The 23,211-nt window shown below is 39.8% G+C and overlaps 1 protein-coding gene across 2 annotated transcripts in view; it reads left to right on the top strand.

Annotated features, from left to right (window-relative positions):
• The window catches only part of COPA (COPI coat complex subunit alpha), a 52,134-nt gene that overhangs the window by 27,318 nt on the left and 1,605 nt on the right, over positions 1–23,211 (top strand). For both annotated transcript variants that reach the window (XM_004448413.5, XM_071207523.1), the window contains 14 exons: positions 14,757–14,919; positions 15,020–15,166; positions 15,954–16,143; positions 16,267–16,362; positions 17,443–17,531; positions 17,733–17,856; positions 19,858–19,947; positions 20,105–20,214; positions 20,732–20,809; positions 20,973–21,041; positions 21,585–21,721; positions 21,991–22,177; positions 22,263–22,373; positions 22,690–22,851. In XM_004448413.5, coding sequence (XP_004448470.1) covers positions 14,757–14,919; positions 15,020–15,166; positions 15,954–16,143; positions 16,267–16,362; positions 17,443–17,531; positions 17,733–17,856; positions 19,858–19,947; positions 20,105–20,214; positions 20,732–20,809; positions 20,973–21,041; positions 21,585–21,721; positions 21,991–22,177; positions 22,263–22,373; positions 22,690–22,851 — 1,753 coding nt within the window. The remainder of the gene's footprint in view (positions 1–14,756; positions 14,920–15,019; positions 15,167–15,953; positions 16,144–16,266; positions 16,363–17,442; positions 17,532–17,732; positions 17,857–19,857; positions 19,948–20,104; positions 20,215–20,731; positions 20,810–20,972; positions 21,042–21,584; positions 21,722–21,990; positions 22,178–22,262; positions 22,374–22,689; positions 22,852–23,211) is intronic.

The raw sequence follows: 23,211 nt of genomic DNA, 5'->3' as shown, positions 1-23,211 counted from the left end.
AATTTTATCACCAAGTGTGTCTTAAAAAATTATTTGGTTTGCCTGGTTTTGAACTTTACATAAATGAAAGCACATTGATATTTTATATTTTGTTTCTTTTGCTCACTATTTAACAAAATTCATCCATGTTGCTCTAATTTATTTATTTACATTGTTGAATAACGTTCCATTATATAAATGTACCAAAGTTTATTTATCCATTCTACTCTCAAGGGATATTTGAGTGATTTCTACTTTTTGGCTAGTATGAACAATAGTCCTTAAATATTCTTTTGCATGTTTTCTAAAGCACATGTGCATACATTTCTCTAGGGTTTATATCCGGAATAGAGTTGTTGCGCATGTCTTTATATTTACTAGGTAATGTGAAACTGCTTTCCAAAATGCTTGTACCAATTTTTATACTCACCAACATAGTATAAAAGTTTCATTGTTCATCCTCCTTGACAACACTAGGCTTAGGCTTTTATTTTTGTCTATCGGGTGGATAGATAATGCTATCTCATAATTTTACTTTGTTGTTCTCTGATTCCAAACAAGATTGAGCACCTTTTCATTTGGCCACCCATGAGGATTTCTTTCTGTGAATTCTTTTCAAGTCTTTTACCTATTTTTAATTGTTACCTGGCTTTTGCTTGTTAATTTTTGGATTTATTTATATATTTGGACATCAGTCCTTTGTCAGGGCTATGTTGCAAATAGTATTTTCAATTTTATAGCATGTCTTGATTCTCTTTCTGGTGTCCTTTTTTCTTGTTAATTTTCTTTTTTTCTTTTTTAACAAATCAATTTTTTTGCTCCATATTAATAAAGCATACAGTTCATTCAAAGTGTACAATCAATGGTATTTGATATAATCACATAGTTGTGTACTCATTATTTCAGTCATTATCAGAGCATTTTCATTATTTATAATTATATTAATGTAATATATTAATAATAAAAAAACAGATGAACAAGAAAATTCGTTACCTCTCAATCTCTGTATCCCTCCCTGGCTGTACGTAGTTACTATTTCTGACTATTCTTGCACAATTACTTATTTATTAAGCAGCTTTATTGAGATATAGTCACATACCATATAATCTGTCCAAAGTGTATAATTAATGGCTTTTAACATAATCACAATGTTTTGTATTCATCACAACAAAAAAACTTTGAACACTTCATTACTCCAAAAAGAAAAGCTCCACACTCCTTAACAGTCCTCCTTCAGTCCTACATAATAATCTAATTTTATCTTTATAAATTGATTTATATTTACATTTTATGTCAATGGAATCATATATGGTACTTTCTGTTTGGTTTCTTTCACTTAGCATGATGTTTTTTTTTTGGTCTGGCATTAACAGCTCATAGTGTTAACATACATTTGTTTCAAAGAAAACTGGTTTTATTTATGCAATTTTACTCATATTTGTATTTTACATGTGGTTTTACTTTGCTATACAGAGTCATGTGTGATGGTTAGACTACTGTGTCAACTTGCCCAGGTAATTGTGCCCAGTTGTTTGGTCAAGCAAGCACCGGGCTAATTGTAGTACAAGGACAAATAATTTATGGGCTTTAGTCATTGATGAGTTTACTGCATAGATGACTGATTACATCTGCATCAACCAGGGAGAAAGTCATCAGCAGTGGGAGACACTTTATCCAAACATTTGAGTGTGTTAAAAAGCATTCAGAGAGAATTTCCGAGCTTGTCTCTGTACAGCCAGAGTCTCCTAGAAACTCATCAAGGACATTCATTGGACTTTCGTCAGAGCCCCTGCTTTGCAGCCCTGTGGAACTTGGACTTGTGTACCTCCATGGTCACTTGAAAGATTCTTACAAAAATCTTATACTATATACAGATATCGCCTGTTGATTCTGTTTCACTAGCGAACCTTGACTAATACATCACCTCTCTTCTCTTTAAGAGCTATTACTGGACTAAAATCACAACAAGTCCCCAAAGGTAAAATACAGTGTGACCCATGAGGAAGTATGCTATACTCTGAAAGAACTGCATGAGTTTTCCAACTTCTATAGATACAAATCAGGAAAATCTTTGTGGGAATGATTCTAAGGGTATGGGATAATGTTGGAAGGAATATAAAGATGGATCATGCTGAATTTATTGATATGGGCCCACTAAGCAGAAATTCTGGCTTCAGTGCTTTAGCATGAGGGGTTAGAAAGAGCTCTAACAGTTTGTTTGAGCGGTTGGCTGAAACATGGACCAAAATATGGCCTAGCATGTCTGAGGTTGAGAGGCCATATTTGCCCTGGGGTACGTAGAAGAGAATTCAAAGGCTAAGAGATATAGGAATGCTAGAATGGATTTACCATTGAAGACCTGCCCACCCACCCCAGGAGTGTCCAGAGAACATACCTTTAACCAGGGCTATGAGGAATTAGTTTGTAAGACTTACTCCTTCCCTGAAGAAGTCTGTAGTTGCTCTTCTCTGTAGTCCATATATTACTGTAGGGAGGGCTGTAATGGAGTTAGAATCCTTGAACATTTATGGGGATGATCGGATCTGGGGCCTGTAAAGGTCAGGTATCAGAAGTTAATCACCAAAGGCAGGTGGGTGTGGCTATGGCAATGGAAGGCAGATTCAAAGCAGCACTCAGAATAGTCTTAGTCGCATGGAGTTATGGCATTGGCTAATAGATCCTGGGGTACCTAGAAGTGGAATAGATGGGCGGTCTACTAAATTTCTTCTGGATTTGTATAAGCAGAAGAGTTCTAGGTCAAGTGAACAAAACCCCACTCCCAGTACAAGCTGTATTAGTTAGGGTTCTCTAGGGAAACAGAATCAAAAGGAGGTATCTGTAAATAGTATGAGATTTTACAAATCTCTCATGTGACTGTGGGGGTGCACAAGTCAAGGTTTCATAGGCGGGCTGCAAACCAGGGGTTTTAATAGAAGTTCAGTGAATGTCCTTGATGAGTTTCCAGGAGATGGTGGCTATTCAAAGACAATTTGGGAAATTCTCTCTGAATGCTGAAATTGCTTCCCCTTTTAAATCAACTGATTGGATAAAGCATCCCTCGTTACTGATGACAGTCTCCCTGGTTGATACAGATGTAATCAGCCATCTACGCAATAAACTCATCAATGACTAAAACCCATAAATGTCCCTGTATTGAAATTAGCCAGTGCTTGTTTGACCTAACAACTGGGCACAATTACCTGGCCAAGGTGACACATTAGCCTAACCATCACACCTTGCTACATTTTTTAGCTTTCCTTTTAGTCACATACATGACTTTAGACTTTCCCTTTAAACCACTGTCATACCCACCTAATAGTACTGCTAGTTACATACATTTTGTTGGGCTTTAACCTTTTCTACTCATTTCCAAAGATAAACACACATCCTTATCAATTCTTCACAAGTTAACCCTCAGCTTTCCATTCTCTAAATGTATTCTATTTTTTGATGGCCCATGTTCAAGTTATTAACTCCATGAGATTACAGAGTATATTTAGTTCATAGTAGTGCAGTCATACAGTATTTGTCCCTTTCTGTCTGGTTTGCTTCACTCAACATAATGTCCTCTAGGTTCATTGTTTTCATATGCTTCAAAACCTCATTTCTTCTTAAAGCTGCATAGTATTCCATCATGTGTATATGCACAGTTTGTTTATCCATTCATCAGTTGATGGACACCTGAGTTGTTTACAACTTTTGGCAATAATGCATAATTGCACTATGAAATCAGTGTGCAGATATCTGTTCATGTCAGTGCTCTGAGGTCTTCGAGGTATGTACCCAGTAGTGTTATTGGCTAGATCACGTGGCAAAACTATATTCAGCGTCTTTAAGTAAACTGCTAAACAGTCCTCCACAGTGACTGTACCATTCTAAAGTCCCATCAGCAGTGAATGTGTTCCTATCTCTCCATTTCCTCTCCAATGCTTGTAGTTCTCTTTTTAATAGTGGCCATTCTAATAGGTGTGAAATGATCTTATTTGATTTGCATTTCCGTAATCACTAGTGATGTTGAACATTTTTTCATATGTTTTTTCTTTCCACATTTTGTATTTTTTCTTTAGACAAATGTCTTTTCAAATATTTTGCCCATTTTAAAAATCTGATTGTTTGTCTTATTGTTGAATTGTAGCATCTCTTTCTATATCATGAATATTAAACCCTTATTGGATATGTGATTTCCAAATATTTCCTCCCATTGAGTCATCTGCCTTTTCACCCTTTTGACAGAGTCCTGTGAGGTGCGAAAGTGTTTAATTTTAAGGAGGTCCCAAATGTTTTCCTACATTTTCTTCTAGTAGTTTTATGATCCTGGCTTTTATATTTGATTTTTGAACCATTTTGAGTTGATTCTTGTATTGGGAGTGAGATAAGGGTTATAGCAGTTTGATATGGTTATGAATTCCAAAAACAGATATTGGATTATGTTTGTAATCTGGTCTATACCTAGGCATGATTAAGTTATGATTAGGGCTTTGATTGGGTCATGTCATTAGGGTGGGGACTCACAGATAAAAGGCATGGCAAAGGACAGCGTTGGGGGTTTTTGATATTGGAGCTTGATGCTGAAGCCTTAAGGTGGAGCCCCAGGAAGTCAGCACGCAGAGGAGAGAGGAGCAAGTCCCGGGAAGAGAGGACCTGAGCCAGGAGAAGAACACAGAGGAACAGAGATGGCTCCTTAGACATGGCAGAAACCCCAGGGAGAGAGACAGAGCCATTCACCTGATAGTGTGCAGCTGATCTTGTGGAGAGAGGCAAAGTCTATAGAGCTTCATAGTCTACAGCTGACCTTGTGGAGAAAACAAAGGAGCTGAGCCCAGAGGAACCCAGGAAGCCTGAACCCTCACAGATGTCGGCAGCCATCTTGCTCCAAAACGTGGAAATAGACTTTGATGAGGGAAGTCACTTATGCTTTATGGCCTGCTATCTATAAGCTCCTACCCCAAATAAATACCCTTTATAAAAACCAACCAATTTCTGGTGTTTTGCATCAGCACCCTTTTGGCTGACTAATACAAGGGTCCTCTTTCATTCTTTTGGTTATGGATATTCTGTTCTACCAGCATTATTTCTTAAAGAGACAGTTTTTGTCCCGTTAACATAGCTTTGGTAGGTTTGTCAAAAAGCAGTTGCCCATAGAGGTGAGGGTTTATTTCTTTACTCTCAGTTCTATTCCACTGATCAGTGTGTCTATATTTATGCCAATACTTCAAGGTCAGGTAGTGAAATTCTTCCCATATTCCTCTTTTTTTTTTCCCCCACTTTTTTTATTTCTTAAAAGATACTTTGATTTCATAAATGTTACAGAGAATATATAGGGGATTCCCGTATTGCTCTTCTTTTTTAGAATGCTTTTGGCAGTTTGGGTGTACTTTCCCTTCTAAACAAATTTGGTAATTGCTTTCTCTATTTCTGTAAAGTAGACTGTTGGAATTTTGATTGGTATTGTATTGAATCTGTAAATCAGTTTGGATAGGGTTCACATTGTCACAATATATAGTCTTCCAGTTCATGAACACAAAATGTCTTTCCATTTGTTTAGGTCTTCACTGATTTCTTTTACCATTGTTTTGTAGTTTTCTGCATATAAGTCCTGTACTTCTTTGGTTACATTGATTCCTATGTATTTGAGTCTTTTTGTTGATATTGTAAATGGTATTTTTCCCCTGATTTCCTCTTTAGATTGTCCAGTACTAGTGTACAGCAACATTACTGATTTTTGCTTCTTAATCTTGTATCCTGCCACTTTGCTGAACTCATTTATTAGCTTAAATAGCTTTGTTGTAGACATTTCAGAATTTTCTAAATATAGGATCATATCATCTGCAAAGAGAGTTTTACTTCCTCTTTTCCTATTTGGATGCCTTTTATTTTTTCTTACCTAATTGCTCTAGCTAGAACTTCTAGCACAATATTGAATAACAGAGGTGACAGTGGATACCTTGACTTATTTCCTGATCTTGGAAGGAAAGCTTTCATCCTTTCCCCATTGAGTTCTATGTTGGGTTTGGGTTTTTCATATATGCTCTTTATCATATTGAGGAATTTTCCTTCTGTTTCTATCTTTTGAAGTGTTTTTATCAAGAAAGGATGCTGGATTTTATAGAACGCCTTTTCTGCATCGATCAAGATGTGGCTTTTTCCTTCAATTTATTAATGTGGTGTATTACATTAATTGATTTTCTAGTGTTGAACCACCCTTGCACACCAGGAATAAATTCCACATGGTTGTGATATATGAGTCTTTTGATATGCTGTTGGGCTCAATTTGCAAGCATTTTGTTTAGAATTTTTACATTTATGTTCATTAGAGAGAGGTCTGTAATTTTCTTGTCTCATAGATAGTATCTTTATCTGGCATTGGTATTAGGGTGGTGATGTTGGCTTCATAAAATGTGTTAGATAATTTTCCCTGCTCTTCATTTTTTTGGAAGAGTTTAGATAGGATTAGTTTTAATTCTTCTTGAAATGCTTGGTAGAATTCACCTGTGAAGCCATCTGGACTTTTCTTTGTTGGGAGATTTCTAATGACTGATTCAATCTATTTAAATGTGATTGGTTTGTTAAGTTCTTGTGTTTCTTGTAGCATCGTTATAGGTTGTTTGTGCATTTCTAGGAATTTTTCCCTTTCATCTAGGTTGTATAATTTGTTGGCATATACAGTTTCTCATAATATCTTCCTCTTATGATCTTTTTTTTTGACTTGCCAGGAATTGAATCCTGGACCTCATATGTGGGAAGCTGGTACACAGCCCCTGGGCCACATTGTCTCCCCTGAGCCACATTGTCTCCCCTGAGTGGTTATTTCGTTTGTTTGCTTGTTGTTTGTTTGGTTTTTTTTTGTATTCAGTGGGCACGAGGAAACAAACCTGGCACCTCCCATGTGGGAAACAGGCACAGAATCATTTGAGCCACATCCACTCCCCATCTGATTCTTTTATTTCTGTGGGGACACTTGTAAATTGTCTCCTCTTTCATTTCTGATTTTATTTGCATCTTTTCTCTTTTTCTTTGTTAGTCTAGCTAAAGGTTAAAGAACCAGATATTGGTTTTTTTATTTTCTCTTTTGTTTTTTTGTTCTCAATTTCATTTTTTTCTCCTCAGCTTTTATTATTTCTTTCCTTCTGCTTGCTTTGGGAATGGTTTGCTATACTTTTTCTAGTTTCTCTGTTGTTCAGTTAGGTATTTGATTTTAGTTCTTTTTTTTATTTAAAGAGTTTTTTAAAATCAATTTTATTGATGCATTAAAGCATTCAATTCATCTAAAGTGTACAATCAGTGGTATTTGATATAATCACAGTTGTGCATTCATCACTTTCAATCATTATTAGACCTTTTTCATTATTTTGATAATGATGAAAAACAAAGACACAAGAAAATTCTTAACCTCTCATTCTCTGTTTCCACTGCTATATATAGCTGTTATTTCTGGCTATTCTTGCATATTTATTTATTAAGCAGTTTTATTGAGATCTATTCTTTTTTTAATATAGGAGGTTAGGACTTTATATTTCTTTCTTCTCAGCCCTTCCTTCGTTGTATCCCATCAGTTTTTTTAATTTAATTAATTAATTAATCTCCCTTTCCCCTCCACCCCAGTTGTCTGTTCTCTGTGTCTATTTGCTGCATCTTTTTCTTTGTCCGCTTCTATTGTCGTCAGCGGCACGAGAATTTGTGTTTCTTTCGCTGCATCATCTTGTTGTGTCAGCTCTCCGTGTGTGCGGTGCCATTCCTGGGCAGACTGAACTTTCTTTCGCGCTGGGTGGCTCTCCTTAGGGGGCGTACTCCTTGCGCGTGGGGCTCCCCTACATGGGGGACAGCCTTGCATGGCACGGCATTCCTTGCGCGCGTCAGCACTGCGCATGGGCCAGCTCCACATGGTTCAAGGAGGCCCAGGGTTTGAACCGCGGACCTCCCATGTGGTAGACAGATGCCCTAACCACTGGGCCAAGTCCGCCGCCTCCCATCAGTTTTGATAAATTGTTTTCTTGTTTTCATTCATCTCAATATATTTACTAATTTCACTTAAAATTTCTTCTTTGATCCAATGATTATTTAGTGTGTGTTGTTCAGCCTCCACACATTTGCGAATTTACCTCTTTCCCATCTATGATTGATTTCCAGTTTCATTCCTTTGTGATCTGAGCAGGTGCTTTCCATAATATCACTCCTTTTATATTTATTGACACCTGCCTTGTGACCTAACATGTGGTCTATCCTGGAGAAAGATCCATGAGCACTTGAGAAGAATGTATAACCAGCTGAGTTTGGGTGCATCTTTCTGTATGTGTCTGTTAAGTATTGCTCGTTTATCAAGTTCTCTCTTTCCTTGTTATCTTCTGTCTAGTTGTTCTGTCTAACCATATGAGTGGTGTGTTGAAGTCTCCAATGATTATTGTAGAGATGTCTGTTTCTCCCTTCAATTTTGCCAGAGTTTGCTTCATGTACTTTGGGGCACCTTGGTTAGGTGCAAAGATATTTATGGCTATTACATCTTCCTCGTGGGTTGTCCCTTTTAGTAATATATAATGGCCTTCTGTATCTCTTATAATTTTTTTGCGTTTAAAGTCTGTTTTGTCCCATATTAGTTTAGCTAGCCGTGCTCTTTTTGGTTACTATTTGCTTGGAGTATCTTTTTCTAGCCTTTCACTTTCAGCCACTTTGTATCCCTGGTCTACAGTGAGTCTCTTGCAGGCAGTATATAGATGACTTATGTTTTTTTATCCATTCTTTCAGTCTATATCTTTTGATTCACGTTCTATGATATTGCTGTAAATATGTGATTTACTTCCACCATTTTATTCTTTGGTTTTCCTATGTCATATCTTATTTTTGTCTGTCTTTTTACACTTTTTTTTATCCTTTTTGCTATTCTTTCTTCTATATTCTCTTCCCAGCCTCTTCTCTCCTGTATTTTTCTTTCAGGCTGTAAGGCTTCCTTTAATTTCCTGCAAAGGTGGGTTATTTTTTACCTACTCTGTTAGTTGGTTGGTTGGTTAAAGACTTCTTGGTTGGCAGTTTTTCTCTTTCAGTATCCTAATTGTATCATACCACTGTCATCTTGACTCCATGGTTTCTGATGAGAAATCTGTACTAGGTCTAACTGGGTGTCCTTCCCTTCCCTTCTCTTCTCCTTCTGGAACTTTTGTGACATGTATGTTGTTTTTTTTTAGGAAGTACCAGGAATACAACCCAGGACCTCATACATGGGAAGCAGGCACTCAACCACTGAAGTATATCCACTCCTCAATGAGAGCTGGTTTTTTCATTTATTTGTTTTTAGGAGGTACTGGGGATCGCACATAGGAACTCATACATGGGAAGCAGGCATTCAACCACTTGAGCTACATCCGCTCCTGTAATGTGATTTTTTTTTTTTAAAGATTTATTTTTATTTCTCTCCCTTCCTCCCACTCCAGTTGTCTGTTCTCTGTGTCCATTCGCTGTGTGTTCTTCTGTGTCCGCGTCTATTCTTGTTAGCAGCACCGGGAATCTGTGTCTCTTTTTGTTGAATCATCTTGCTATGTCAGCTCTCCATGTGTGCAGCGCCACTCCTGGGCAGGCTGAACTTTCTTTCGCACTGGGTGGCTCTCCTCACGGGGTGCAGTACTTGTACATGGGGCTCCCCTACGCAGGAGATACCCCTGCATGGCAGGGCACTCCTTGTGTGCATCAGCACTGCATGTGGGCCAGCTCCACAGAGGTCAAGGAGGCCCTGAGTTTAAACCATGGACCTCCCATGTGGTAGGCGGATGCTGTAACCGTTGAGCCAAGTCTGCTTCCCCTGTAATGTGCTTTTGATCTCACCTATCATGTCTTTCATTCCCATGAGCTCTGTTACTTTTTTATTCAGATTTTCAAATTCTTTGTTCTCATCTAGTATCTTCTTGATGTCTTTTATCTTTATAGCCATGTTGTCTTCCAACTCATTAATTTGATTTTGGAAATTTCTGTGTATCTCGTTGTTGTCTCAAATCCTATATCTTATCTGGGGCTTTGATATATTCCTTTGCTTGGGACATTTTTTCCATTTTCATAGTATGGCTTATAAATTTTTGCTGACGTTTAGGCATCTGATTATGATGGTTAAGTTTACTTAGATGCTCAATTTCTCTCTCTGTTGTAGGGATTTGTTAGTAGGAGGTGTGTGTTACTGTTGTTCTTTGATTCATGCTTCAACTTGTTCTAAGTCTTTAGGATTGTCCCTGTTAGTGGCTGAAATCTGGGCCCTGGATCCAGTAATGGGTTGCAGACCTGCTTCCAAGGCCCTTGAGGAGGGAGGCTGTAAGGGCTGGATAAAGTATCTATTTAGTTTTTGGGTTTGTTTTTTTTTTTTTTGAGAAATTTTTTTCTTCTTTATTTTCTTTTCAATGCTACATTAAAAAAATATGAGGTCCCCATATACCCCCCCACCCACCCCACCCCTCCCACATCAACAACCTCTTCCATCATCGTGGTATATCCATTGCACCTGGCGAATACATTATGGAGCACTGCTGCACCACATGGACAGTGGTCCACATTGTAGTCCACACTCTTCCCAAGTCCACCCAGTGGGCCACGGCAGGACACACAACGTACAGCATCTGTCCCTGCAGCACCACCCAGGACAACTCCAAATCCTGAAAATGCCCCCACACCATATCTCTTCTTCCATCTCCCTACCATCAGCAGCCACCGTGGTTGCCCTCTCCGCATCACTACTACAATTTCTTCCCTTACTAATCACAGTAGTTCCCCAGCAGAACACCAATAAGTCTACTCTAATCCATACTTTATTCCTCCATCCTGTGGACCCTGGGATGGTTATGTCCAGTCCCCCTCTACATCAAGAGGGGGCTTAGATTCCACATGGATAATGGATGCAATTCTCCAGCTTGCAACTGTAGGCACTCTTGGCTCCCTGGTGTGGTGGTTGACCCTCTTCACCTCCCTGTCAGCTGGCCAGGGTAAGTCCAACAAACCAAAGGGTAGGAGCCACAAGTCTGCTGAGGCCCAGGGCCTGGCTGTCACATGGACAGTCCAGAGATTCAGATCTCCTGAGTATACACCAACCCAAACACCAGCCACAGGTCTGGTAAAAGTAACAGAAGAGTCGTGTATAAAGGTCATATCTGAGTCCAACTCCATCACACTCAGGAACACAAGCTCCAAAGTAGGGCCAAGTGACATGGCCCTGAACTCCAGAGCCATCTGCCATGACCATAGAACCTGTGGGTCTCTGTAGCCCTCAGGAGAACCAACACCTGGGTTTCCATCTACCTTGGCTGTCTCTGGTACCCTGCTGAGGTGTGTATAAGCATCACCCCTCCTGACTCTTTTTTGGAGACTCATAACCATATAAACTCACTTGTCCTTTCCATTTCCCCCTTTTATCCAAAGTCAAAAAGCAATTTTTAACACCTGATATTACATGTAGGCTGAGATATTCTTCTGGTCTGAGTTGAACCCTTTATTCAGGGTCTTTTTCTAGTTACATCATCAGCTGGTGCTTGGTAGTAATGCCTCGGCACCAGGGAGGCTCATCCCCGGGAGTCACGTCCCGCGCTGGGGGGAAAGTAATGCATCTACATGCTGAGGTTGACTTAGAGAGTGGCCACATTTAAGCAGCATGGAGGCTCAATGTCCTAAACCCTAGGACATTTTTTTCCAGGTAGTTTCTGCCTGTCCTCTAGCTGTTTTTCTGGAGGAGAAGAGAATCCCATGTCTTTGTAGTTTACCATTTTCCTGGAAGTCATCTGGTGTCCTTTAATGAACAGAAGTTCTTCTTTTTAATGTAGTTGAATTTATTAATCTTTTCCTTTTATGGATATTCCTTTTTGTGTTCTATTGAAGAAATTTTTCATGACTCCAGATCATAAAAATATTCATCTATATTCTCTTGTAAAAAACTTTATAGTTTTGCCCTTTTTTTTAAACATAGTTTTTTTTTTTAAAGATTTATTTTTTAGTTAATCCTCTCCCCTTCTCCCTGCCCCTACTTGTTTGCTCTCTGTGTCCATTTGCTGTGTGTTCTTCTGTGTCTGCTTGTATTCTTGTCAGCGGCACCTGGAATCTGTGTCTCTTTTTGTTGTGCCATCTTGCTTTGTCACCTCTCCCCGTGTGTGGCCGCCACTCCTGGGCAGGCTGCACTTTTTTCCCGTGGAGTGGCTCTCCTTACGGGGCACACTCCTTGTGGGTGGGGCTCCTCTACGCGGGGGACACCCCTGCGTGGCATGGCACTCTTTGCATGCATCAGCATTGCATGTGGGCCAGCTCATTACACGGTCAGGAGGCCCTGGGTTTGAACTGTGGACCTCCTATGTGGTAGGTGGACGTTCTATCTGTTGAGCCAAGTCCGCTTCCCACCTGAACTTCATGTTTATATATGGTGTAAGGTGGAGGATTCAATTTTACATTTTCCTTAAGACAGTTAGTTGCCCTAGCACCATTTATTGAAAATGACCATTTCACCATTGTTCTATAGCTCCATCTTTGTCATACATAAATATACAAGCTTCTGTTTCTGTGGTCTGTCTTCCACACACTTCCACATTGTCTTAAATATTGTAGCTTTATGATGAGTCATTCAAACGTTCTGCTATTTTCACATAAATTTTGGAGTCGGCTTGTGAAATTCTACTCAAAACCAAACCAAACAAAAACAAGAAAATCTGTTGTGATTTGTGTTATGATTGCATTGCATCTGCAATTTGGGGATAACTATCATCTTTACAATACTAAATTTCCAAATCTGTGAATATAGTTTAGCAGCTCATCTGAAGTGTCTTTTAATAAAGTTTTATAGTTTTCCCCATGTAGATATTGCATTTCTTAGGTTTATTTCTATGCACAGGATAATTTTTATGCAATTTGTAAATGGATAGTAACCTTTTAGAAATTTCATTTTCTAATTTTAGCTAATATTTAGAAATCTTAAGTTTTTTAATTGATTTTATGTCAGGGACCTTGATAAACTTTTTTCTTTTTTTAGAGATTTATTTTATTTATTTATTATCCCACCTCGTTGTTTAGGTCTTGCTGTCTGCTCTCTGTGCCCATTTGCTGTGAGCTCTCTGTGTCTGCTCATCTTTTCTTTAGGAAGCACCTGAAACCTCTCATGTGGGAGAGAGTTGCTCAATCACTTGAGCCACCTCAGCTCCCTGCTTTTTTGTGTCTCTCATTGTCTTTTCTCTTTGTGTCTCATTTGCGTCATCTTGTTGTGTCAGCTCGCCATACGTGCCTGTCATGCCATCTCACTGTCTTGCCCACCTTCTCCAGGAGGTGCCGGAAACCAAACTCGGGACCTCCCATGTGGTAGGTGGGTGCCCAACTACTTGAAAGCCATATCCGCTTCCCTCTTTTTTTTTTTTTTTTGGTCAATTTTTGTAAATTTCATTTTTCTGGCAAGTCAGTCATTTGCAAAGGTAAATTCTATAGGGTCTATGATGATATCACTTTTTCATGCCTGTTATTGCCTTTTCTCTTTTTTTCTTATTCAGTCCTGAGAAGGTTATTTTATCCTATTTTTTTTTACTTTATTGAACTCTATTGTATTTTTGTTTTCTGTTTTATTGATGTCGTCTGATTTTATTTCCTTCTAAGTACTTTCTTTTTTTAAAAAACAGTAAAATTTTTGTAGTAGGTACTGATTACTTTTTAGTCTTTCTCAGTATGTGCATAGAAGGTCCATTAATTTTCAGTATTACCAGTTTATTGGAGCCTAGAGTGCCTACAACTGAAAGCAGGAGAATTGCATCCAGTATCCATGTGGAATCTAAGCCCCCACTTGACATAGATGTGCAATGGACACAACCAATCCAATGTCCACAGAGAAAATGTGGCATTGGTGTGGGAAGGGTGGCCATGGTGGCTGCTGGGTGCGGGGAATGGGAGGAAGAGATGAGATGTGGAGGCGTTTTCGGGACTTGGAGTTGTCCTGGGTGGTGCTTCACGGACAACTACGGGACACTGTAGATCCCCCCAGGGCCCACTGGATGGAACGTGGGAGAGTGTGGGCTATGATGTGGACCATTGACTATGGGGTGCAACGATGCCCAGAGATGTACTTACCAGGTGCAATGGATGTGTCACGATGATGGGAGAGAGTGTTGCTGTGGGGGGAGTGGGGGGTGGGGGTGATGGGGTTGAATGGGACGTCATATTTTTTGAATGTAATATTTTTTTTAAAAATGAATAAAAAATTTAAAAAAAAAAAGAGGCCCAAGAAGAGCTGTCAAAAAAAAAAAAGTATTACCAGTTTATGATTTTAAGGCTGCAAATTATACATCAAGAATTTCTTTAGCTATGCCTACAAATTTTAATTTTTCATATTTTTATTTTTTAGTTCAGGATATTTTCTGCTTTCCATGATTTCTGTGTCATAACTCTTCACATCTGCTTCTCTTCTACTTTCACCTATTGCCTATTGGAAAGGAGTTAATTGTCCATAGTGGCATACTGATCATATAGCAGAACTTTAAGTTTTAACTTGAGCTCGGATTTCTATAGTCATGTCTGTTACTCAGATCCTATAGTAATAGCTTATAAAGAAAAATCATATCATCTGACCCATCTTTTCCCACTTACTGCAAAAAAATAAAATCAACATTTGGTTCTAGTCTTTTTTGAATCACTTCTTATCCTTCGTTCACATGGTACTTGACAAAAGAATAATGAGATGATAAAAGGCTGTCTTCTAGGTTTGTTCCATTTCTTTACAGATTGGATTTTTCTTTGCTTCTAGTCCTCTCCTTTCAGTACTGAAAATTATACCCCCTACTTCCTGTTCTTAGGGACCATGGAATCATCCGAACTCTGGATTTACCTATTTATGTCACACGGGTGAAGGGCAATAATGTATATTGCCTAGACAGGGAGTGTCGTCCTCGGGTACTCACTATTGATCCCACTGAGTTCAAATTCAAGCTGGCCCTGATCAACCGGAAATATGATGAGGTATGAAATGGGGAAGCGTGCCAGGAGTATTGAGAGGGGTAGCACCCCTTTTTTCCTCTATGTGATCTTTATTCCCTGTGCTACCCACCCCAATGTCCAGGTGCTGCACATGGTGAGGAATGCCAAACTAGTAGGCCAGTCCATCATTGCTTATCTCCAGAAGAAGGGCTATCCTGAAGTGGCACTGCACTTTGTCAAGGATGAGAAAACTCGCTTTAGTCTGGCACTGGAGTGTGGAAATATTGAGGTGAGGTGAATAGAAGGTCATAAACCCCTTATTGTTTTTAAAAAGGTTAGGGCGGCACTGGGAAAGATTTATTCTGGGCTTATTTCTTTAGCCAGATAGTAGAATTTGGGATTTTTGAAAAGTTGTTAGATTGTGCATCTTCATGTTGCTATTTGCCTATCTTTACCTTTTTCTGTTTTTGCTTCTGTCATAGCATTTCTACTACTGTTGTTATTCTCAGTTTGAATTCAGTAACTTCTAGGACCAGGAATTAGATAGCATGGAATTTGAAAAATCTCATTATTTATTTCCTTGCCACTTGATCTTGTTGATTAGCTGCTTAGATGAAAGGATACTTATTAAATGTTGGGACCCAGAGTCTACAGGCATTTGTTTTAAATGGTGAGATGGCTTAGGAATTTTGATTTTTCAATTCTGTACTCCCTACTTTTATTATTTCTTCTGTGTTCTCTAAAGTCCCTGTGGATCTTCAAACTTGGCATGTAGGAAATAAATAGCTAAACAAGAACTGGTCCTGTGGAATCAACAACTGCTCAGAAGTGATTTTGTTGTAAAAGCAAATTTCTAAGGTAGAGGATAAATGTTATGACTCCAAAGGGACTGTTTATTGATAGAATTTTCAGTAAATAGAATATGACTGAAAGCTAGGAGTAATTACTCCTTTACTAGGAAATTTCCTAGTAAAGGAAATTCCTTGAGAGTTTTGTTAAGAGACAGATGCTTTGACAGCAGAGCCCCTGGTTTTATGTCCTCCAATCTGTTGTCTCTGACCCTCGGGATTCTTTAGATTGCTCTGGAAGCAGCCAAAGCACTGGATGACAAGAACTGCTGGGAAAAGTTGGGAGAAGTGGCCCTGCTACAGGGGAACCATCAGATTGTGGAAATGTGCTATCAGCGCACCAAAAATTTTGACAAACTTTCCTTCCTCTACCTTATCACTGGCAACCTAGAGAAACTTCGAAAGATGATGAAGATTGGTGAGACCTCTGAAACTAAGGATTGAAAGAGAGGTTCTTGGGGAAAGGCGGGAGGAAAACAGAGGAGAGAGAGAACGTAAGTTGAGAAGACATAACTTGGTGTCTCTTATTGATTTGGCATAGCTGAGATTCGAAAGGACATGAGTGGCCATTATCAGAATGCCTTATACCTGGGTGATGTGTCAGAGCGAGTGCGGATCCTGAAGAACTGTGGGCAAAGTGAGTATCCAGGATTCATCAGCTCATTTGGGACCTTAAGATGCATTTTCTCTTCAGGTTGAATTATCATGTGTAGTGGTGAGGGATTTTTTTTATTGTGCATGTGTCCAGGTGAAGACAGCATGTTCTTGCTATACCTAGAAGACTTTTTTTAAAGCCAGAGAGGGGTACAGATCAATTATTTAGTCTGGCCAAGCACCCTAAGAAAACAGTTAATAGTTGTGGGGAAAGACAGGAGGTTTTAGAAGGTACTGTGACATATACCCTAGTAGATATGGTCGTTGGATGCCATTAGAATTTTATTCCTTTACTTCGTATCTGGAGGTTTCACTCATTTATTTATTTATTCATTCATTTATACATTCAAGAAATAGTTCTTGAGAACTCAAAATGTGTACAAAGCTTTATACTAGCATTTGAGAAATATCAGGGAACAAAAAAGGTGACAGGTGCTTTGGACCAAGGTGCTGGCAGTAAAGGTGTGAGTAATGGTCATATTTGGGATATATATTGAAAGTAGAACCTACATGAAGAACTGGATGTGCTATGTGAAAGTTTATTTATTGCTGTGTAAAAAATGACCCCAAAACTTAGTTAAAACAGTAAACATTTATTATCTCAGTTTCTGGCATGGCTTAGCTGGGTACCTCTAGCTCAGTTTCTCATGAGGCTGCAATCATGTGGTGTCCTGGGCTGCAGTTACCTCAAGGTTCAACTGGGAAAGGATCTGCTTCTAAGCGCATTGACATGGCTCTTGGCCTCAGGTCCTTGCTGACTGTTGGTTTGGCAACACTAGTTTCTTGCCATATAGGCCTCTCCATAGCACATTTCACAGCATGGCAGCTGGTCTCCTTCACTGCAAATGAGCAAGAGAGGACACCCAAGATGGAACCCACAGTCTCTGTAACCTAATTTTATAAATGACATCCCATTAATTCTGCCACATTCTGTTCATTAGAATCAAGTTAGTAAGTCCAGCCCACACTTAAGGAGGAAGGATTATGCAAGGACTTGAGGCAAAGATCCCTGGGAGGTCATCTCAGAACCTGCCTTCTGCTGCACTGTCTATTTTCTCTACAGAGTCACTGGCCTATCTCACAGCTGCTACCCATGGCTTAGATGAAGAAGCTGAAAGCCTGAAAGAGACTTTTGACCCAGAGAAGGAGACAGTGAGTCTTTGCTCACATGAGTGCCTTTGGTTGTAGGAGTAACTCTGAGATCTTGGGACAATTGGGAGCTATAAATGTTACTTTTCTACCTGGTTATCTGGAGAGGCAGAGAAATGTGATCAGAGGAACCTCCATATCCTACATATATGTGACTCATGAGAACTGCTTGCTGTCAACCTACCTTCTTCTTCTACCTTTCAGATCCCAGACATTGACCCTAATGCCAAGCTGCTCCAGCCGCCTGCACCTATCATGCCACTGGATACCAACTGGCCCTTATTGACTGTGTCCAAAGGATTTTTTGAAGGCTCCATTGCCAGCAAGGGTAAGTACCCACCTCTCCCATAGTGTTTTGTTTATATATATAAACTGTCCTAGGAGGATACCATTAGCTCTTAGCTTGATCTGTCTTTTCTTCTGTGTGAAATTTCATAGAGCACTGACGTGCCGATCAGAGTCATAGTACAGCTTTTAAGTAAGGAAATAAAAAGGATTTTGAACTCCTTAAAGAAAATTCAGAAAGTAAGGGGGCAAAGAAAACAGAATATCTCTCCATCCGCACTTCTAATAACCACTGTTAACATTTTCGTGTACTTCCTTAGGTTTTCCCATAGATGTAGTCACACTCTCCAGTCAGTATTTTATCATTCATGACATACAATCTTAAGTTACAAATTTGGTTGCTGCAAATTCTATCATGTGGGTATATGACTCTTATTCTCCTCCTGTTTTCTTCGATATATCTACTAGTTAATTTGTCCTAATTGAGAGCCTGGATAGACCTTTGGATCTTTGTTCTTAGACCTGTTCTTTCCTCTGTCTCCTCCCACCTATATCCTCATGCTCTGCACTCGCTGATTCTACCCTGCTCCCCTCCCCCCCCCCAAAAAAAAGGCTTGAATCCATGTAGGTATGTATGTAGAAAAAAGCAGAGAGGAGGGAGAACCTGTTTCTGATATGGGTTTTCTGTCAAGGACCACCAAAAGAGCTGCCCTTCTTGTAGTATAACTATTGTCTGTATTTCTCTCTCTACCACCACCTCTTTTTAAAAACCTCTTTTTGTCTGTGGTTTAGTCATTTTAATTTTGTTTCTGAGCCTTGCCTACGATAAGCCTTTAAACTTTCTTAGAGGAGTATATGAAATAGAAATAAGTGAATGGTTGAATGAATATATCTGCACTCAAATGATAAAATACTGAGAGCTCTGCCACTGAAAGTCCTTTTAAGAGTTTCTTCCTATCCTCAGATGAAAAATAATCCAACAACTGAAGTCCAACCTCTTAATTTTGAGGACTCCCTTTTCCCAGCCCAAGTAGTCTTTTCCAGCATAGTATATGATACAAAAAGAAGGGACATGGCAGGGAGCTTTTTTATCTCTTTTCTTTCTCAAAAAGATGTGGAGTTGTTTCAGAGAACTGTGAAAAGATTAAAAGGTTTAGAAAATGTAACCTAGAAAGAAGCTTTAATGAAGGGGGAGGGAGCAAATTCCTGGATACCTGTAGATTCCAAACTTTTTGCTAGACTCTGTATTAACTCTTGTAATCCTAACAACAACTCCATAAAAGGCAGTTTAGAGAAAAACAGGTTAAGTAACTTGTCCCAGGTCACATAAGTAGTGAATGGGAGAACTACCTGAGCCCAGTTTTGGCCAACTCTGTTTACAACCCTTATGTTTCTCACTAAGCCATGAATTACAGTTGGGGGGGCTTTGAAGAAACTGAATAATGTGTTAAAGTTATGAAGCATTTTTGTAAAGGTTGCTAATTATGTTCTTAGGAGAAGCAGTATGATGTTGGCAAATAAATTGACTTAATCTCCAAACATCTGGGTCTGAACTGCAGATTGATTGCTTTACTTCAGTGGTAATATGACCTGTTCAATCTCTTCTTTAGGTTGCTGTGGATAAAAAATGAGGTAACATGTTAATGAAAACTTACATAACTGGTGATATACTCAACCAGTATAAGGTGGTAAGAAAATCTTAAGGATCAAGTCAAAGATAGTAGGCCACTGTTAGTGGTGTAACATAGGAAAGAGCTCAAGAAGAAATTCCAAGAGTTGTTAGCCAAAAATTCATAAGTTAAAGAGCCAGTTTTTGGTAGTAGGAAGGCCAGTTGCTTCCATCTCTCTTCTATGCCCTCTCTTTGCAAAACTTTCTGCAAGTTAGCTAAAGCTCCAAGTGTTAACCTTCCTTATACATACATACTACAAAAATAAATACAATAACTGGGCAGAACCTTGCCATCTGCTTTAGAAAGGTAAAACTTACCTGTATATCCAACTTCCCTGGCTATATAGCTAGCTCCTCTCTGTTCTCCCTCTGTAGGAAAGGGAGGAGCGCTGGCTGCTGACATTGACATTGACACTGTTGGTACTGAGGGATGGGGAGAGGATGCAGAGCTGCAACTGGATGAAGGTAAGAGTGCTATTCTAGGGCTGTTCTGGGGAGATGGATTGGGACTGATTGTGTTGTGGGCCTTCTGGGGGCCAATAAGGATCCTGACACCTTGCTTTTCTTTGGCTAAGAGTGTATCACTACCCAAATCTATTTTGAGCATGGATTTTCCTTACAGATGGGTTTGTGGAGGCTACAGAAGGTTTGGGGGATGATGCTCTTGGCAAAGGACAGGAAGAAGGAGGTGGCTGGGATGTAGAAGAAGATCTGGAGCTCCCTCCTGAGCTGGTATGTGGAATTTATACCCTTGTAAGTTTCTTTCCCTCCTCTTAGTGGAAGCTAGTAGTCTTATTCCTCCGTTAATCCCTCTCCACTTCATTGTGAGGTCTCCATAAGGAAGGGGATCTAGGCCCTCTTTCTAATCTGATACATATCCTTCAATGGAAAGAAGGAAAAATGAAAGTCAGGCCTTATGACCACCCCCTATCCTGAGATACACAAAGAGAGGGAATCTAGGACCTGCCTCTAATCTGATGCTTCTCTCTCATTGGTAAGTAAAGAAAAATGATATAATCAGGGTTGTGCCAGAGGCAGCTTATGAAAAGGCCACAAGCTTTTTTTTTGTCTGAATTAGAGCCTTTGATAAATCATTTTGTTATCAGTGAGGCTTCTCCTATCTTCTCCCACTGCCACCACTCCTCTCCAGTGGAGGCTGGAAACAAGATAAAGTATTGTGTTTTGGATATGTTAGAACAAAGTACTTTAACAGCTTAAAAATGACTCAGCGCTTCTGTTTTTCCCCTAGGATATACCCCCTGGGGCAGCTAGTGGTGCTGAGGATGGGTTCTTCGTTCCTCCTACCAAGGGAACTAGCCCAGCCCAGGTAAGCAGAAAAATAGCTCTGTGGGGATGAGTGTTTCTGGCTGGCTCATACTCGATTTGCATATCAAAAGTGTCAGATACTTTTCTATTATAGATACGGAGTAGGATAGTTTGGGAAGAGAAAGCAAAATTTCACATGGGTTGGGTTTTCTATTTCTTGTTAGATCTGGTGTAATAACTCTCAACTTCCAGTTGATCACATCCTGGCAGGCTCTTTTGAAACAGCTATGCGGGTAAGTCTTCTTAAGGTAACCCTGACTCTTCCTCTTGAATATGCCTAGCCCAGGGCCCACAGAAGATTGTTGACTCATCTTAACCAAATCGGAATTACCCTACCCACAAAGGCAGAGGCGCATATTGAGCATGATAGCCCTTGGTCTTGTCTAAGGATACTGTCCTCATAGAATTGTTCCGCATACCTGCTTTCTACTTGGCTTAGTAATCTCTAAAGGCAAATTCTTCTAGCTATCTTACCCATTTATAGCCTGCTTTCTGGCTTCACATCTGGCACCCCTTCCTGAATAGGTGTATGGTTTGAACACTAAGCCCTGTTTTATAATAGCAACAACAACAATAATGAGTGCAACAAACATTAACCTTTATTCAATGTTTACTGTGTCAGATACTATATTAAATGCTTTATAGGCATTTAAATAAGATAGGTCCTATAATTAAGTATATTTTGCTGATGAGGAAACAAACACAGAGAAGTTAAGTACCTTGCCCAAGGACAATTTTTAAGTGGCGAGGCTAATCACCATTTTTCTGTATTCCAGCTCCTTCATGACCAAGTAGGGGTAACCCAGTTTGGCCCCTACAAGCAACTGTTTCTACAGACATATGCCCGGGGCCGTACTACCTATCAAGCTCTGCCTTGCCTGCCCTCCATGTATGGCTACCCTAATCGCAATTGGTAAGATCCTTTGCTCCTTGCTTCTGTCCTTTGCAAGCTGTGATAGATATTTCAGATAGTAGTCTCAGTGACACAGTTAGAATTGTCCCAGAGTGGATTTCTTCATAGGAAAAGATCTTTGCCCCAGTACTCTATGGGGATTGGTTTATATCTGTTGCCAGTCCATTCCCCAGTGTGGTATGTTATATTCTTGTTTGCTAGAAAAAGAAGTTGAATCTTAGCTGCCTACTGACTATCGTCTGTTGTCTTCCTACTTTTGGCCTTTCTAGGAAAGATGCAGGGTTGAAGAATGGTCTACCAGCTGTAGGCCTGAAGCTTAATGATCTTATCCAGCGGTTGCAGCTGTGCTACCAGTTCACCACAGTTGGCAAATTTGAGGAAGCTGTGGAAAAATTTCGTTCTATCCTACTCAGTGTGCCACTTCTTGTTGTGGACAATAAACAGGAGATTGCAGAGGTAAGAGGTCTAGTTACTTGCCCCAGTCCTGGGCACCCCTGCATTCTTGCCTCTATACCATGACCTTCTTTAACTTTCTGTCCAGGCCCAGCAACTCATCACCATTTGCCGTGAGTACATTGTGGGTTTGTCCATGGAGATAGAAAGGAAGAAGCTGCCCAAAGAGACTCTGGAACAACAAAAACGCATTTGTGAGGTAAGAGCATTGGGCCTCTGAACACTATAGAAATGTCCTGCCTTCACCCTCTATCATATCTTAACACTGTAATTCTGTACCCAGATCTTAATCTGGGGAGAAAGAGAGATTTGGGCCCATTTTCTGTGAGGGGGACTGCATTCTGCACCCTTCTTGCTTATCCCATCAGTCCTCCATATCTCTCTGCTTTTGAGCCAGTCATGGATTTTTTGGGTTTTTTTTTTTTTTTTTTGGTTTTAACGCTTGTAAAACCTTGTAAGTGATCTACCCCCGCTGTAGCATCAACCTGGTATGTATTCCTCTTTCTGTCCATCAGATGGCAGCCTATTTCACCCACTCAAACCTGCAGCCTGTTCACATGATCCTGGTGCTGCGCACAGCCCTCAATCTCTTTTTCAAGCTTAAGAACTTCAAGACAGCCGCCACCTTTGCTCGGCGCCTGCTGGAGCTTGGTCCCAAGCCTGAGGTGGCTCAACAGGTAAATGAGAATTCTTTCAGTGAACATAGGGAAACTAGATCTACTTTTCCTTGGAGGGAGCAGAAGACAGTCCTTTCCTCTGAAAGAAAACTCTATATAACAAAATTCAACAACAAAAAAGTAACCCAACAGAGTTGAAAATGCCATTTTCTAGTTAGTTAGTTACTGACCTGGCTTCCTCCTCTTGTTCCTGGAAATTGAATATATAACTTATTCATAATAGCAACAGTGTGAGGGTGATCTGCAACCTGAAACAGCTCCACTACACCTGAAAAGAACCCCAATCCTGTCTTTAAGCTCCAGATATCCCATCAGTATCTGCACTAACCTCCATAAATGCATCCCTTTTCTGTGCCCTCT

The sequence above is a fragment of the Dasypus novemcinctus genome, chromosome 13, assembly GCF_030445035.2.
Source record: "Dasypus novemcinctus isolate mDasNov1 chromosome 13, mDasNov1.1.hap2, whole genome shotgun sequence".
Classification (NCBI taxonomy): Eukaryota; Metazoa; Chordata; class Mammalia; order Cingulata; family Dasypodidae; genus Dasypus; species Dasypus novemcinctus.
This window is presented reverse-complemented; position numbering and strand designations above follow the sequence as displayed.